This window comes from Coturnix japonica, unplaced genomic scaffold (genome assembly GCF_054131305.1).
Source record: "Coturnix japonica strain WE unplaced genomic scaffold, WE-NBRP24 Scf083, whole genome shotgun sequence".
Taxonomy (NCBI): domain Eukaryota; kingdom Metazoa; phylum Chordata; class Aves; order Galliformes; family Phasianidae; genus Coturnix; species Coturnix japonica.
Window position 1 is genome coordinate 425,271 of NW_028188986.1, and position 15,662 is coordinate 440,932.

Here is a 15,662-nt window from a genome sequence, read left to right on the forward strand (position 1 = left end):
TTTATGGGTTAGGGGGGAACCCTTCGAGCGGAAACGGTTCTCGAAAATAGCAAAAATAGCAAATTTGCCCTTTTTCGCCCCATTTTTATGCGCGTTTGGGAAAGGTTTGAGGTATTTTGTCCCTCTGAGCCACCGTAGCGTTGCCAAGTGGGTGGAATCTGCCTAGCAACGCGCTCTGATTGGCCGAGCCCCTTAGCAACGGCGACATTTTCTCCTTAGCAACAGCGCTGCCATTGAGGCCTATGGGGTTTGGGGGGGGGGGGGGGGGGGGAAGGAAAGGGTTAAAAGAAACAAAAGAAAGGGTTAAAAAAAAAAAAAAAGGAATAAAAGAAAGGAAATAAAGGGTTTTTGGTTTTTTTTTGAGGGGGAAATAAAAGAAAAAGAGGAAAAAAAAGAAGGAATCGGGGCGGGCCTCATCCGGGGCTCCGTCAATGCCGCGGTTGAAGCAGCGCCGGCCACAGCAGCTCCGATACGGTGCGTTATTTTGGGGTGATTTTAGGTGATTTTAGGGGTTTTTGGGGGTAAAAATGGGGTTTTAGGGGTTCTATGGGATAAAGGGAGGGGGGAAAGTGAGGGGGGGTGGGGGGTAAAATGACCCAAAATTGAAGGGATTTGCCCCAAAATGGGGTTTTAAAAGGCATCGGGGGCTCGAAATGGTTCAAAATTGGTTAAAAAATGCACTGAAAAATAAACTAGAATTGTCCAATTTACCTCAGATGGCCTCAAAATGAGCAATGGGAGATGTCAGGATATGCTAAAAATGAACAAAATCTGTAAGATTTACTCAGAAATTGACCCCAAAGTTGTCCAAAATCCCTCAAATCTACTCAAAATTGTCCCTAAAACACCTCAGAATGAGCCAAAATCCTTCAAATCGCCTAAAAATTGACCCTAAAACACCTCAGAATGAGTGAAAATGGACCAAAATCCTTCAGATCTCTTCAAAATAGACCCCAAAACACCTCAAAATGACCCAAAATTGACCAAAATCCCTCAAATATACTCAAAATTGTCCCTAAAACAGCTCAAAATGACCCAAAATTGACCAGAATCCCTCAAATCTACTCAAAACTGACCCTAAAACACTTCAGAATGACCCAAAATTGACCAAAAACCCTCAAATTTCCTCATAATTATCCCACAAAACACCTCAGAGTGACCCAAAATGAACCAAAATCCCTCAAAATCTCCTCAAAATTGACCCTAAAACACCTCAGAATGACCCAAAATGGACCAAAATCTTCTCAATATTGAGCCTAAAACACCGCAAAATGACCCAAAATTGACCAAAATCCCTCAAATATACTCAAAATTGTCCCTAAAACAGCTCAGAATGACCCAAAATTGACCAGAATCCCTCAAATCTACTCAAAACTGACCCTAAAACACTTCAGAATGACCCAAAATGGACCAAAATCTTCTCAATATCGAGCCTAAAACACCTCAGAATGACCCAAAATTGACCAGAATCCCTCAAATCTACTCAAAAATGACCATAAAACCCCTCAGATTGACCCAAAATGTACCAAAATCCCTCAAAATCTACTCAAAAATGACCCTAAAACAGCTCAGAATGACCCAAAATGGACCAAAATCTTCTCAAAACTGACCCGAAAACAGCTCAGAATGACCTAAAATGTACCAAAATCCCTCAAAATCTACTCAAAACTGACCCTAAAACACTTCAGAATGACCCAAAATTGACCAAAAAACCTCAAATTTCCTCATAATTATCCCACAAAACACCTCAGAGTGACCCAAAATGAACCAAAATCCCTCAAAATCTCCTCAAAATTGACCCTAAAACACTTCAGAATGACCCAAAATGGACCAAAATCTTCTCAATATTGAGCCTAAAACACCTCAAAATGACCCAAAATTGACCAAAAACCCTCAAATTTCCTCATAATTATCCCACAAAACACCTCAGAATGACCCAAAATGCACCAAAATCCCTCAAAATCTCCTCAAAATTGACCCTAAAACACTTCAGAATGACCCAAAATGGACCAAAATCTTCTCAATATTGAGCCTAAAACACCTCAAAATGACCCAAAATTGACCAAAATCCCTCAAATCTACTCAAAATTGTCCCTAAAACACCTCAGAATGACCCAAAATGGACCAAATTCCCTCATATTTCCTCAAAATTGACCCTAAAACACCTCAGAATGACCCAAAATGGACCAAAATCTTCTCAATATCGAGCCTAAAACACCTCAAAATGACCCAAAATTGACTAAAATCCCTCAAATTGCCTCAAAATTGACCCTAAAACAGCTCAGAATGACCCAAAATGTACCAAAATCCCTCAAAATCTACTCAAAACTGACCCTAAAACACTTCAGAATGACCCAAAATTGACCAAAAACCCTCAAATTTCCTCATAATTATCCCACAAAACACCTCAGAGTGACCCAAAATGAACCAAATTCCCTCAAATCTCCACAAAATTGACCCTAAAACACCTCAGAATGACCCAAAATGGACCAAAATCTTCTCAATATCGAGCCTAAAACACCTCAAAATGACCCAAAATGGACCAAAACCCCTCAAATCTACTCAAAATTGTCCCTAAAACAGCTCAGAATGACCCAAAATGTACCAAAATCCCTCAAAATCTACTCAAAACTGACCCTAAAACACTTCAGAATGACCCAAAATTGACCAAAAACCCTCAAATTTCCTCATAATTATCCCACAAAACACCTCAGAATGACCCAAAATGAACCAAAATCTTCTCAAATCTCCACAAAATTGACCCTAAAACACCTCAGAATGACCCAAAATGGACCAAAATCTTCTCAATATTGAGCCTAAAACACCTCAAAATGACCCAAAATTGACCAAAATCCCTCAAATCTACTCAAAATTGTCCCTAAAACAGCTCAGAATGACCCAAAATGTACCAAATTCCCTCAAAATCTACTCAAAACTGACCCTAAAACACCTCAGAATGACCCAAAATTGACCAAAAACCCTCAAATTTCCTCATAATTATCCCACAAAACACCTCAGAATGACCCAAAATGGACCAAAATCTTCTCAATATTGAGCCTAAAACACCTCAAAATGACCCAAAATTGACCAAAATCCCTCAAATCTACTCAAAATTGTCCCCAAAACAGCTCAGAATGACCCAAAATGTACCAAAATCCTTCAAATCTACTCAAAATTGACCCTAAAACACCTCAGAATGACCAAAAATGGAACAAAATCCTTCAGATCTCTTCAAAATTGACCATAAAACGCCTCAAAAAGACCCAAAATTGACCAAAATCCCTCAAAATCTACTCAAAACTGACCCTAAAACACTTCAGAAGTACCCAAAATTGACTAAAATCCCTCAAATCACCTCAACATTATCCCACAAAATACCTCAGAATGACCCAAAATGGCCCCAAATCCTTCAAATCACCTCAAAATTGACTCTAAATCACCTCAGAATGACCCAAAATGGACCAAAATCCCTCAAAATTGCCTCAAAATTTACTCTAAAACTCCTCAGAATGACCCAAAATTTACCAAAATCCCTCAAAATCATCCCATAAAACACCTCAGAAAGGCCCCAAATTGACCCAAATCCCTCAAATTTTCGCCCAAAAGCCCATACCAAAACACCCCAAATCCCCCCAAATCTCCCAAAAAACCTCAAATTTTCCCCCAAATAAAACCAAAATCCCCCAAATTCACCAGAAAAATCCCCTCAAATTCAAGAAAACACCCAAAATCCTCTGAATTCCCCCCAAAAATCCCATCAAATTAAAGAAAACCCCCCAAATCCCCCAAATTCACCCCAAAAATCCCACTTGAATTAAAGAAAACCCACAAAATCCCCTGAATTCACCCCAAAAATCCACACTAAATTCAAGAAAAGCCCCAAAATCCCCCAAATTCACCCAAAAAAAATGGTGATTTTGGGGTCTTTTAGAGTGGAAATTTGTTTATGGGGAGGGTGTGGTTTTGGGGTGAAAAATGGCGATTTTGGGGAATTTTGGAGCGGAAAATTGTTGATGGGGGGAGGGTGTGGTTTTGGGGTGAAAAATGGTGATTTTGGGGTCTTTGGAGTGGAAAATTGTTTATGGGAGGTGGGAAAGGGTGGTTTTTGGGGTGAAAAATGGTGATTTTGGGGTCTTTCAGAATGGAAAATGAATGAGGAGGAGGGGTGGGGGGGAAGGGGTGGTTTTGGGGTGAAAAATGGCGATTTTGGGGTTGATGGTGATTTTTTGGGGCGGATTTTACTCATTTTGGGGCCAATATTGCTCATTTTTTGGGTCAATATCGCTCATTTTGGGGTCAATATCACTCATTTTTGAGGTAATATCACTCATTTTGGGGTCAATATAGCTCAGTTTTGGTTAATATCGCACATTTTTGGGTCAATATCGCACATTTTTGGGTCAATATCCCTCATTTTTGGGTCAATATCCCTCATTTTTGGGTCAATATAGCTCAGTTTTGCTCAATATCTCTCATTTTTGGGTCAATATCACTCATTTTTGGTCAATATTGCTTATTTTTGGGGCCAATATCACTCGTTTTGGGGCCAAATCACTCATTTTTGGGCCAATATCACACATTTTTGGGTCCATATCTCTCATTTTTTTGTGCCAATATCACTAATTTGGGGGCCAATATTGCTCATTTTTGGGCCAATATCGCTCCTTTTTGGTGCCAAATCACTCATTTTGGTGCTAATATCATTCATTTTGGGGCTAATATCACTCATTTTGGTGCCAAATCACTCATTTTTGGGCCAATATCACTCATTTTTAGCTCAATTTTGCTCAATTTTGGCCCGATTTCGCTCATTTTTGGGATGCTCATTTTTGAGCAGATATTACCCATTTCCCTGCTCTTTTTGCCTCCAAAACCACACATTTTGGGTCCAACATCACCCTTAACGAACAACTATCCCCATTTCTCCCCAAACAACCCCAAAACCATCCCCATTTTGGGGCCAAATCCCCTAATTTCACCCTTTTTCCCCCCTCACAGGCGCCCCCGCAGCCCCCCATTGCCTTCCAAAGGATCCTTCCTCCATATTGGGTTCCCTTCCAACCATGCCATCAGAACCGGACCCCCCCTCCCGCCGTCGCCCCCCACCCCAAACCCCCTCCCCAAATATAGGGGGCTGCCCCATAGATATCCCTCTCCTATTAGAAGAGCTCCGGGTCTTACAACAACGTCAACTCCGTCAGATGCAACTGACCGAAGACATCTGTCGGCAAGTCTTGCTTCTAGGGGCGCTAACCACCCCAAAATCACGTGCCCCCCCCACCTCCCCACCACCCCCACCTCATAAAAAGCCACGTTTCATCACGGGGAAACCCTTTTTCCCTCTTTTTCACCCCAAAAACCAACCTCACGCCGCCACTGCCGCCACCTTCTTCTTAGCTACCCCATATCGTGGGGTGATGCCGGTGGTCTCGGCCCACCCCACTAATGTGGTTGTAGGGGATGTTATGGGGGCACGACATGAATGTGGGTATTGTGGGAAGGGGTTTGGGGGGGAGAGTGCCCTCCAGATCCACCTGAGATCCCATACGGGAGAGCGGCCCTATAGCTGTAGTGTCTGCGGGAACCGCTTCACCACTAGGGGGAACCTGAAGGTTCACTACCATCGGCATCGGCAGAGGGGCAACCAGTTGGCCATGAGCCCCCCAACCAACAATAGGGGGCAGTCGGCCTCCAGTAATGACCAGTCGGCCTCCAGTAACAAGATGGCCTCCAGTAATGACCAGTTGACCTCCAGTAACAAGATGGCCGCCAGTAACGAGCAGTTGGCCCCCAGTAACAAGATGGCCTCCAGTAACGACCAGTTGGCCTCCAGTAACAATATGGCCTCCAGTAACGACCAGTTGGTCACCAGTAACAAGATGGCCTCCAGTAATGACCAGTTGGCCTCCAGTAACGACCAGTTGGCCTCCAGTAACAAGATGGCCGCCAGTAACGACCAATTGGCCGCCAGTAACGACCAGTTGGTCACCAGTAACAAGATGGCCTCCAGTAACGACCAGTTGACCTCCAATAACAAGATGGCCTCCAGTAACGACCAGTTGGCCTCCAGTAACGACCAGTTGGCCTCCAATAACAAGATGGCCGCCAGTAACGACCAGTTGGCCTCCAGTAACAAGATGGCCTCCAGTAACGACCAGTTGGCCTCCAGTAACAAGATGGCCTCCAGTAATGACCAGTTGGCCTCCAGTAACGACCAGTTGGCCTCCAGTAACAAGATGGCCTCCAGTAACGACCAGTTGGTCACCAGTAACAATATGGCCTCCAGTAATGACCAGTTGGCCTCCAGTAACAAGATGGCCTCCAGTAACGACCAGTTGGACTCCAGTAACAAGATGGCCTCCAGTAACGACCAGTTGGTCTCCAGTAACAAGATGGCCGCCAGTAATGACCAGTTGGCCTCCAGTAACGACCAGTTGGTCACCAGTAACAAGATGGCCTCCAGTAACAAGATGGCCTCCAGTAACAAGATGGCCTCCAGTAATGACCAGTTGGTAACCAGTAACAAGATGGCCTCCAGTAACGACCAGTTGGCCTCCAGTAACAAGATGGCCGCCAGTAACGACCAGTTGGCCTCCAGTAACGACCAGTTGGCCTCCAGTAACAAGATGGCCACCAGTAACGACCAGTTGGTCACCAGTAACAATATGGCCTCCAGTAATGACCAGTTGGTCACCAGTAACAAGATGGCCGCCAGTAACGACCAGTCGACCTCCAACAACCCCCAACCAATGGCTAAAGACCCCCAACCAATGGCCTACAACCCCCAACCAATCACCAACACCCAACCAATGGGCAACAACCAATCAATGGCCAACAACCCCCAACCAATGGCCAACAACCAATCAATGGCCAACAACCCCCAACCAATGGCCAACAACCAACCAATCACCAACAACCAACCAATGGCCAACAACACCCAACCAATGGCCAACAACCAATCAATGGCCACCACCCAACCAATGGCCAACAACCCCCAACCAATCACCAACCCCCAACCAATGGCCAACAACCAATCAATGACCAACAACCAATCAATGACCAACAACCAACCAATGGCCAACAACCCCCAACCAATCACCAACAACGAACCAATGGCCAACAACCAACCAATGGCCAACAACACCCAACCAATGGCCAACAACCAACCAATAGCCACCAACCAACCAATGGCCAACAACCAACCAATGGCCAACAACCCCCAACCAATCACCAACCACCAACCAATGGCCAACAACCAATCAACGGCCAACAACCCCCAACCAATCACCAACACCCAACCAATGGCCAACAACCAACCAATGGCCAACAACCCCCAACCAATTACCAACACCCAACCAATAGCCAACAACCAACCAATGACCAACAACCAATCAATGGCCAACAACCCCCAACCAATCACCAACAACCAACCAATGGCCAACAACCAACCAATGACCAACAGCCAACCAATCACCAACAACCAATCAATGGCCAACAACCAACCAATCACCGACTCCCAACCAATGGCCAACAACCAACCAATGGCCAACAACCAACCAACAGCCAACAACCCCCAACCAATGGCCAACAGCCAACCAATGGCCAACGACCAACCAATCACCAACAACCAACCAATGGCCAACAACCCCCAACCAATCACCGACCCCCAACCAATGGCCAACAACCAATCAATGGCCAACAACCCGCAACCAATGGCCAACAACCAACCAATGGCCAATAACCAACCAATGGCCAACAACCCCCAACCAATCACCAACACCCAACCAATCACCAACACCCAACCAATCACCAACAACCAACCAATGGCCAACAACCGACCAATGGCCAACAACCCCCAACCAATCACCAACAACCAACCAATGGCCAACAACCAATCAGTGGCCAACAACCCCCAACCAATCCCCAACAACCAACCAATCACCAACAACCAATCAACAGCCAACACCCCCCAACCAATCACCAACAACCAACCAATCGCCAACAACCAATCAACAGCCAACACCCCCCACCCCATAACCCCCAATTGGTCCCTTATGTGCCCTATAGGTCCCACCCCACATCTATGGGTCGGCCCTATATCCAAACAACCCCAATTAGACCCGCCCCCCATAATCAGTGGGTCCCGCCCCCAGTGCCCCATATGTTTTAGGGTCTTAACCTGCCCTATAGGGTCTCGACCCCGTTATGTGGGTCAGGTCCCGTTCCGTTGTAGGGTTTGTGGGATGGGGTTTTCCAGTCGGGGTCATTTGAGGACTCATTATGTGGGGCACAGTGGGGCGCCCTATAGGGCGGGTGTGGGGTCACGACAGAGGGGCCTTATGGGGTGGTATATGGGGAGGGGGATGCTGGCCAATGGGGATGAGGGGGAACGGGAAGAGGAGGGCGGCCATATTGGGGGGGGAACCTCAAAGGAGGATGAGGAAGAGGAAGAGGGCGGCCATATTGGGGTGGGAACCCCAAAGGAGGAAGAGGGCGGCCATATTGGAGGGGGGACCCCAAAGGAGGAAGAGGGCGGCCATATTGGGGTGGGAACCCCAAAGGAGGAAGAGGAAGATGGCTGCCATATTGGGGGGGGAACCTCAAAGGAGGAAGAGGAGGAGGAAGAGGAGGGCGGCCATATTGGGGGGGAGACCCCAAAGGAGGAAGAGGAAGATGGCCGCCATATTGGAAGGGTAACCCCAAAGGAGGAAGAGGAAGATGGCCGCCATATTGGAAGGGAAACCCCAAAGGAGGAAGAGGAAGATGGCCGCCATATTGGAGGGGGGACCCTAAAGGAGGAAGAGGAAGATGGCCGCCATATTGGAGGGGAAACCCCAAGGGAGGAAGAGGAAGATGGCCGCCATATTGGAGGGGAGACCCCAAAGGAGGAAGAGGAAGATGGCCGCCATATTGGGGGGGAGACCCCAAAGGAGGAAGAGGAAGATGGCGGCCATATTGGAGTGGGAACCCCAAAGGAGGAAGAGGGCGGCCATATTGGAAGGGAAACCCCAAAGGAGGAAGAGGGCGGCCATATTGGGAGGGTAACCTCAAAGGAGGAAGAGGGAGAGGAAGATGGCCGCCATATTTGGGGGGGGACCCCAAAGGAGGAAGAGGAAGAGGAAGAGGAAGAGGAAGAGGAAGAGGAAGAGGAAGAGGAAGAGGAAGAGGAAGAGGAAGAGGAAGAGGAAGGCGGCCATATTGGGGGGGGGACCCCAAAGGAGGAAGAGGAAGATGGCCGCCATATTGGAGGGGGGACCCCAAAGGAGGAAGAGGAGGAGGAAGAGGAAGAGGAAGAGGGCGGCCATATTGGGGGGGGAACCCTAAAGGAGGAAGAGGAAGAGGGGAAACAGGAAGAGGAAGAGGAGGATGAAGAGAAGGGCGGCCATATTGGAGGGGAAACCCCAAAGGAGGAAGAGGGCGGCCATATTGGAGGGGAGACCCCAAAGGAGGAAGAGGGTGGCCATATTGGAGGGGAAACCCTAAAGGAGGATGAGGAAGATGGCCGCCATATTGGAGGGGAAACCCTAAAGGAGGAAGAGGAAAAGGAAGAGGAAGAGGAAGAGGAAGAGGAAGAGGAAGAGGAAGAGGAAGAGGAAGAGGAAGAGGAAGAGGAAGAGGAAGAGGAAGAGGAAGATGGCCGCCATATTGGAGGGGAGACCCTAAAGGAGGATGAGGAAGAGGAAGAGGGCGGCCATATTGGAGTGGGAACCCCAAAGGAGGAAGAGGAAGAGGAAGAGGGCGGCCATATTGGGGGGGGAACATCAAAGGAGGAAGAGGAGGAGGAAGAGGGCGGCCATATTGGAGGGGAGACCCCAAAGGAGGAAGAGGGCGGCCATATTGGGGGGGGAACCTCAAAGGAGGAAGAGGAGGGCGGCCATATTGGGGGGGGGACCCCAAAGGAGGAAGAGGAAGAGGAAGAGGAAGAGGGCGGCCATATTGGAGGGGGAGCCCTAAAGGAGGAAGAGGAAGAGGAAGAGGAAGAGGAAGAGGAAGAGGAAGAGGAAGACGGCCGTATTGGGGGGGGGACCCCAAAGGAGGATGAGGAAGATGGCCGCCATATTTGGGGGGGGACCCCAAAGGAGGAAGAGGAAGATGGCCACCATATTGGGGGGAGGACCCTAAAGGAGGAAGAGGGCGGCCATATTGGGAGGGGAACCTCAAAGGAGGAAGAGGAAGAGGAAGAGGAAGAGGAAGAGGAAGAGGAAGAGGAAGAGGGCGGCCATATTGGAAGGGAAACCCTAAAGGAGGAAGAGGAAGAGGAAGAGGAAGAGGAAGAGGAAGAGGGCGGCCATATTGGAGTGGGGACCCCAAAGGAGAAAGAGGAAGAGGAAGATGGCCGCCATATTGGAGGGGAAACCCTAAAGGAGGATGAGGAAGATGGCCGCCATATTGAGGGGGAAACCCTAAAGGAGGATGAGGAAGAGGGCGGCCATATTTGGGGGGGAACCTCAAAGGAGGAAGAGGAGGAGGAAGAGGAAGAGGAAGAGGAAGAGGAAGATGGCCGCCATATTGGAGGGGAAATCCCAAAGGAGGAAGAGGAAGAGGAAGAGGAAGAGGAAGAGGAAGAGGAAGAGGAAGAGGGCCGCCATATTGGGGGGAGGACCCCAAAGGAGGAAGAGGAAGAGGGCGGCCATATTGGAAGGGAAGCCCTAAAGGAGGAAGAGGAAGAGGAAGAGGAAGAGGAAGAGGAAGAGGAAGAGGAAGAGGAAGAGGAGGGGGAAGAGGAGGGCGGCCATATTGGAGGGGGGACCTCAAAGGAGGAAGAGGAAGAGGAAGAGGGCGGCCATATTGGGGTGGGAACCCCAAAGGAGGAAGAGGGCGGCCATATTGGGGGGGAAACCCCAAAGGAGGAAGAGGAGGGCGGCCATATTGGGGTGGGAACCCCAAAGGAGGAAGAGGGCGGCCATATTGGGGGGGAGACCCCAAAGGAGGAAGTAAAAGAGGAAGAGGGCGGCCATATTGAAGGGGGAACCCTAAAGGAGGAAAAGGAAGAGGAGGAGGAAGAGGAGGGCGGCCATATTGGGGGGGGAACCCCAAAGGAGGAAGAGGAAGAAGAGGGCGGCCATATTAGAGGGGAAACCCTAAAGGAGGAAGAGGAAGAGGAAGAGGAAGAGGAAGAGGAAGAGGAGGGCAACCATATTGGGGGGGGGACCCCAAAGGAGGAAGAGGGGAAACAGGAAGAGGAAGATGGCCGCCATATTGGAGGGGAGACCCCAAAGGAGGAAGAGGAAGAGGAAGAGGAAGGCGGCCATATTGGAGTGGGAACCTCAAAGGAGGAAGAGGAAGATGGCCGCCATATTAGAGGGGAAACCCCAAAGGAGGAAGAGGAAGAGGAAGAGGAAGAGGGCGGCCATATTGGAGGGGGAACCCCAAAGGAGGAAGAGGAAGAGGGGAAACAGGAAGAGGAAGAGGAGGGCGGCCGTATTGGAATGGGAACCCCGAAGGAGGAAGAGGAAGAGGGCGGCTATATTGGAGGGGAAACCCCAAAGGAGGAAGAGGAGGAAGGGAAACAGGAAGAGGAAGAGGGCGGCCATATTGGATTGGGAACCCCAAAGGAGGAAGAGGAAGAAGAGGGCAGCCATATTGGAGTGGGAACCCCAAAGGAGGAAGAGGAAGAGGAAGAGGAAGAGGAAGAGGAAGAGAAGGGCCGCCATATTGGAGGGGAGACACTAAAGGAGGAAGAGGAAGAGGAAGAGGAAGAGGAAGAGGAAGAGGAAGAGGAAGAGGAAGAGGAAGAGGAAGAGGAAGAGGGCGGCCATATTGGAGTGGGAACCCCAAAGGAGGAAGAGGAAGAGGATGAGGAAGAGGAAAGGAGGAAGAGGAAGAGGAGGAGATGCATGGGGAGGTAAAAGGGGGGGAGCTCGTTTTTGGGGTGGTTTATAGGGAATTTAAGGGTTTTTTGGGGTATGGGGGTGGATATAATTTAAGGGGACTTTGGGGTATCTGAAATTAATGTTTTTTTGCGGGGTTTCCATCATTTAAGGGATTTTTTAGGGTTTCCCCCATTTAAGGGATTTTTTGGGTCTCCAAAATTAATGTATTTCTCTTAAGATTTCCCCAATTTAAAGGATTTTTGGGGTCTCCAAAATTAATAGGTTTTTTTTTTTAGGATTTCCTTCATTTAAGGGATTTTGCGATCTCCCCCATTTAAGGGATTTTTGGGGTCGATGAAATTAATGTTTTTTTTTTAGTGCTTCCCCCATTTAAGGGATTTTTGGGGTTTCCCCTATTTAAGGGATATTTGGGATCTCCAATATTAATGTTTTTGGGTTTTTTTTTAGGGTTTCCCCAATTTAGAGGATTTTTGGGGTCTCCAAAAGTAATATTTTCTTTATAGGAACCAAGGGGGGGACACAGAAGACACGGAGCCCCCCCAAAAAAAACAGGGGATGGGGGAGACGTAGAGAGGTAAGGACCCCCCCACCCCATAAAATTTGGGGTGATTTGGGGCTTTTGGGGCAATTTAGGGTTTTTTATATAGGGAAGGGGGATGGTCAATGGATTTTGGGGGTGTTTGGGGGGATTTGGGGTTTTTGGGGGGATCAAAGGGGTTTTTTGGGGTGAATTTGGGGGGATTTGGGGTTTTTGGGGGCATCAAAGGGGGTTTTTGGGGTGAATTTGGGGGGATTTGGGGTCTTTGAGGTGGGTTTGGGGTTTTTTATGGGGTATGGGGGGGCTAAAGGGGGTTTTTGGGGTGGGTTTGGGGGGATTTGGGGTTTTGGGGGGTTATGTGGGGGTTAAAGGGTTTTTTTGGGGGGGATTTGGGGTTTTTTGGAGGTCAAAGGGGGATTTTTGGGGTGGGTTTGGGGGGATTTGGGGTTTATGGGGGTAAAGAGGGGGATAAAGGTTTTTTTTGGGGTGGGTTTGGGGGGATTTGAGATTTTTGGGGGGAATAGGGGGGGTTAAATGGGGTTTTTTGGGGTGGGTTTGGGGGGATTTGGGGTTTATGGGGGTAAAGAAGGGGATAAAGGGTGTTTTTGGGGTGCATTTGGGGCTATTTGGGGTTTTGGGGGGTATAGGGGGAGTTAAAGGGGGTTTTGGGGGGGATTTGGGGTTTTTTGGGGGGGTCAAAGGGGGTTTTTGGGGTGAATTTGGGGGGATTTGGGGTCTTTGAGGTGGGTTTGGGGTTTTTTATGGGGTATGGGGGGGCTAAAGGGGTTTTTTGGGGTGGGTTTGGGGGGATTTGGGGTTTTGGGGGGTTATGTGGGAGTTAAAGGGTTTTTTTGGGGGGTATTTGGGGTTTTTGGGAGGGTCAAAGGGGGATTTTTGGGGCTATTTGGGGGGATTTGGGGTTTATGGGGGTAAAGGGGGGGGTTAAAGGGAGTTTTTGGGGTGGGTTTGGGGGGATTTGAGTTTTTTGGGGGGAATAGGGGGGGTTAAATGGGGTTTTTTGGGGTGGGTTTGGGGGAATTTGGGGTTTATGGGGGTAAAGAAGGGGATAAAGTGTGTTTTTGGGGTGGATTTGGGGCTATTTGGGGTTTTGGGGGGTATAGGGGGAGTTAAAGGGGGTGTTTGGGGGGATTTGGGGTTTTTGGGGGGGATCAAAGGGGTTTTTGGGGTGAATTTGGGGGGATTTGGGGTCTTTGAGGTGGGTTTGGGGTTTTTTATGGGGTATGGGGGGGCTAAAGGGGGTTTTTGGGGTGGGTTTGGGGGTATTTGGGGTTTTGGGGGGTATAGTGGGAGTTAAAGGGTTTTTTTGGGGGGGATTTGGGGTTTTTGGGGGGTCAAAGGGGGATTTTTGGGGATGGGTTTGGGGGAATTTGGGGTTTATGGGGGTAAAGAGGGGGATAAAGGTTTTTTTTGGGGTGGGTTTGGGGGGATTTGAGGTTTTTGGGGGGAATAGGGGGGGTTAAATGGGTTTTTGGGGTGGGTTTGGGGGGATTTGGGGTTTATGGGGGTAAAGAAGGGGATAAAGGGTGTTTTTGGGGTGGATTTGGGGCTATTTGGGGTTTTGGGGGGTATAGGGGGAGTTAAAGGGGGTTTTGGGGGGGATTTGGGGTTTTTTGGGGGGATCAAAGGGGTTTTTGGGGTGAATTTGGGGGGATTTGGGGTCTTTGAGGTGGGTTTGGGGTTTTTTATGGGGTATGGGGGGGTCAAAGGGGGATTTTTGGGGTGGGTTTGGGGGGATTTGGGGTTTATGGGGGTAAAGGGGGGGGTTAAAGGGAGTTTTTGGGGTGGGTTTGGGGGAATTTGGGGTTTTTGGGGGTAAGGAAGGGGATAAATGGTGTTTTTGGGGTGGATTTGGGGCTATTTGGGGTTTTGGGGGGTATAGGGGGAGTTAAAGGGGGGTTTGGGGGGATTTGGGGTTTTTTGGGGGGATCAAAGGGGTTTTTTGGGGTGAATTTGGGGGGATTTGGGGTCTTTGAGGTGGGTTTGGGGTTTTTTTATGGGGTATGGGGGGGCTAAAGGGGGTTTTTGGGGTGGGTTTGGGGGGATTTGGGGTTTTGGGGGGTTATGTGGGGATTAAAGGGTTTTTTGGGGGGGTTGGGGTTTTTGGGAGGGTCAAAGGGGGATTTTTGGGGTGGGTTTGGGGGAATTTGGGGTTTATGGGGGTAAAGTAGGGATAAAGGTTTTTTTGGGGGTGGGTTTGGGGGAATTGGGTTTTTTTATGGGGTATGGGGGATTAAAGGGGTTTTTTGGGGTGGGTTTGGGGGGATTTGGGGTTTTTGGGGGTAAAGAAGGGGATAAAGGGTGTTTTTGGGGTGGATTTGGGGCTATTTGGGGTTTTTGGGGGGTATAGGGGGAGTTAAAGGGGGTTTTGGGGGGGATTTGGGGGTTTTTATGGGGGGGGAAGGGGTTTAAGTTGCTTTTTATTGTGAATTCTGAGGGATTTGGGGCTTTTTGGGTGGATTTGGGGTATTTTTTGGGTTGATTTTTGGTCTTCTGGGTGGATTTTGGGGTCTTTTGGGGTGGATTTGTGGTTTTTTGGGGGTGGATTTGGGGTATTTTTTGGTGGATTTGGGGTATTTTTTGGGTGGATTTGGGGTTGATTTGTGGTCTTTTGGGGGTGGATTTGGGTTTTTTTGGGTGGATTTAGGGTCTTTTGGGGGGATTTGGGGTAGTTTTGGGGTTGATTTTGGGGGTTTTTGTGTGGATTTGGCGGATACCAGAAGAATTTTGGGGGCAGTTGTGGGGATTTTGGGCTATTTGGGATGGGATGGGGGTTGAAATGTTGTATTTTGGGGCTAAAAAACAGCATTTTTGTGGGTTTTTTGGGGGCTTATTTGTGGCAATTTGGGATTGTTTTTATACAATTTTAGGCCAATTTGGGGCCTAAAACTTTTCTCCCACAGGACCCCTGACAGACACCGACGAGTAGCCTAAAAACTAAAGGATTTAAACCCAAATTGAGGGGATTTACACCCAAATTTGGACAAAAACACCCAAATTTTGGGGGAGTTTCACCCTAAAATCCACCCCTTCCCCCACAGAAATTAACTCCCATAGCATAGAACGGAGGCTCCCTCCGCTATTAAAGCATTTTACTGACCATTTTCACTGCTTTTTGTGCTTCATTTTGGGGTTAAAAATGGCATTTTTGGGGGCTTCTTCACAACCCCCCTCCCCACATCCGCCGCCATTTTGTCTCCTTTCTCCTCACGGGGGCGCCGCTGCCCTCACAAGATGGCGCCGCCCTTAACCAAGATGGCGGCGCTGTGCGT

General features: G+C 48.6%; 1 protein-coding gene across 9 annotated transcripts; it reads left to right on the forward strand.

Moving 5' to 3' along the window:
* Window positions 1–237: 237 nt before the first annotated feature.
* On the forward strand, window positions 238–15,494 carry LOC107307026 (uncharacterized). 9 transcript variants are annotated; one of them, XM_085534449.1, is made up of 5 exons: window positions 238–474; window positions 4,999–11,675; window positions 11,706–11,845; window positions 12,338–12,408; window positions 15,294–15,494. In XM_085534449.1, the coding sequence occupies exons 1-4, from the start codon at window positions 432–434 to the stop codon at window positions 12,402–12,404; spliced, it is 6,927 nt and encodes a 2,308-aa protein (XP_085390575.1). In that variant the 5' UTR covers window positions 238–431; the 3' UTR covers window positions 12,405–12,408; window positions 15,294–15,494. The 9 variants fall into 9 exon arrangements, with proteins under 9 accessions (XP_085390575.1, XP_085390580.1, XP_085390576.1 ...); XM_085534454.1 differs by having other exon boundaries at window positions 4,999–11,418; window positions 11,578–11,845; XM_085534450.1 differs by having other exon boundaries at window positions 4,999–11,266; window positions 11,312–11,845.
* Window positions 15,495–15,662: the final 168 nt, after the last annotated feature.

Coding starts and splice junctions, on each gene's coding strand:
- LOC107307026 (XM_085534448.1), top strand. CDS start 432: ATGCCGCGGTTGAAGCAGCGCCGGCCACAGCAGCTCCGATACG. Junction 475..4,998: donor GCCACAGCAGCTCCGATACG/GTGCGTTATTTT, acceptor CCCCCCTCACAG/GCGCCCCCGCAGCCCCCCAT. Junction 11,846..12,337: donor AGGAGGAGATGCATGGGGAG/GTAAAAGGGGGG, acceptor TTTTCTTTATAG/GAACCAAGGGGGGGACACAG.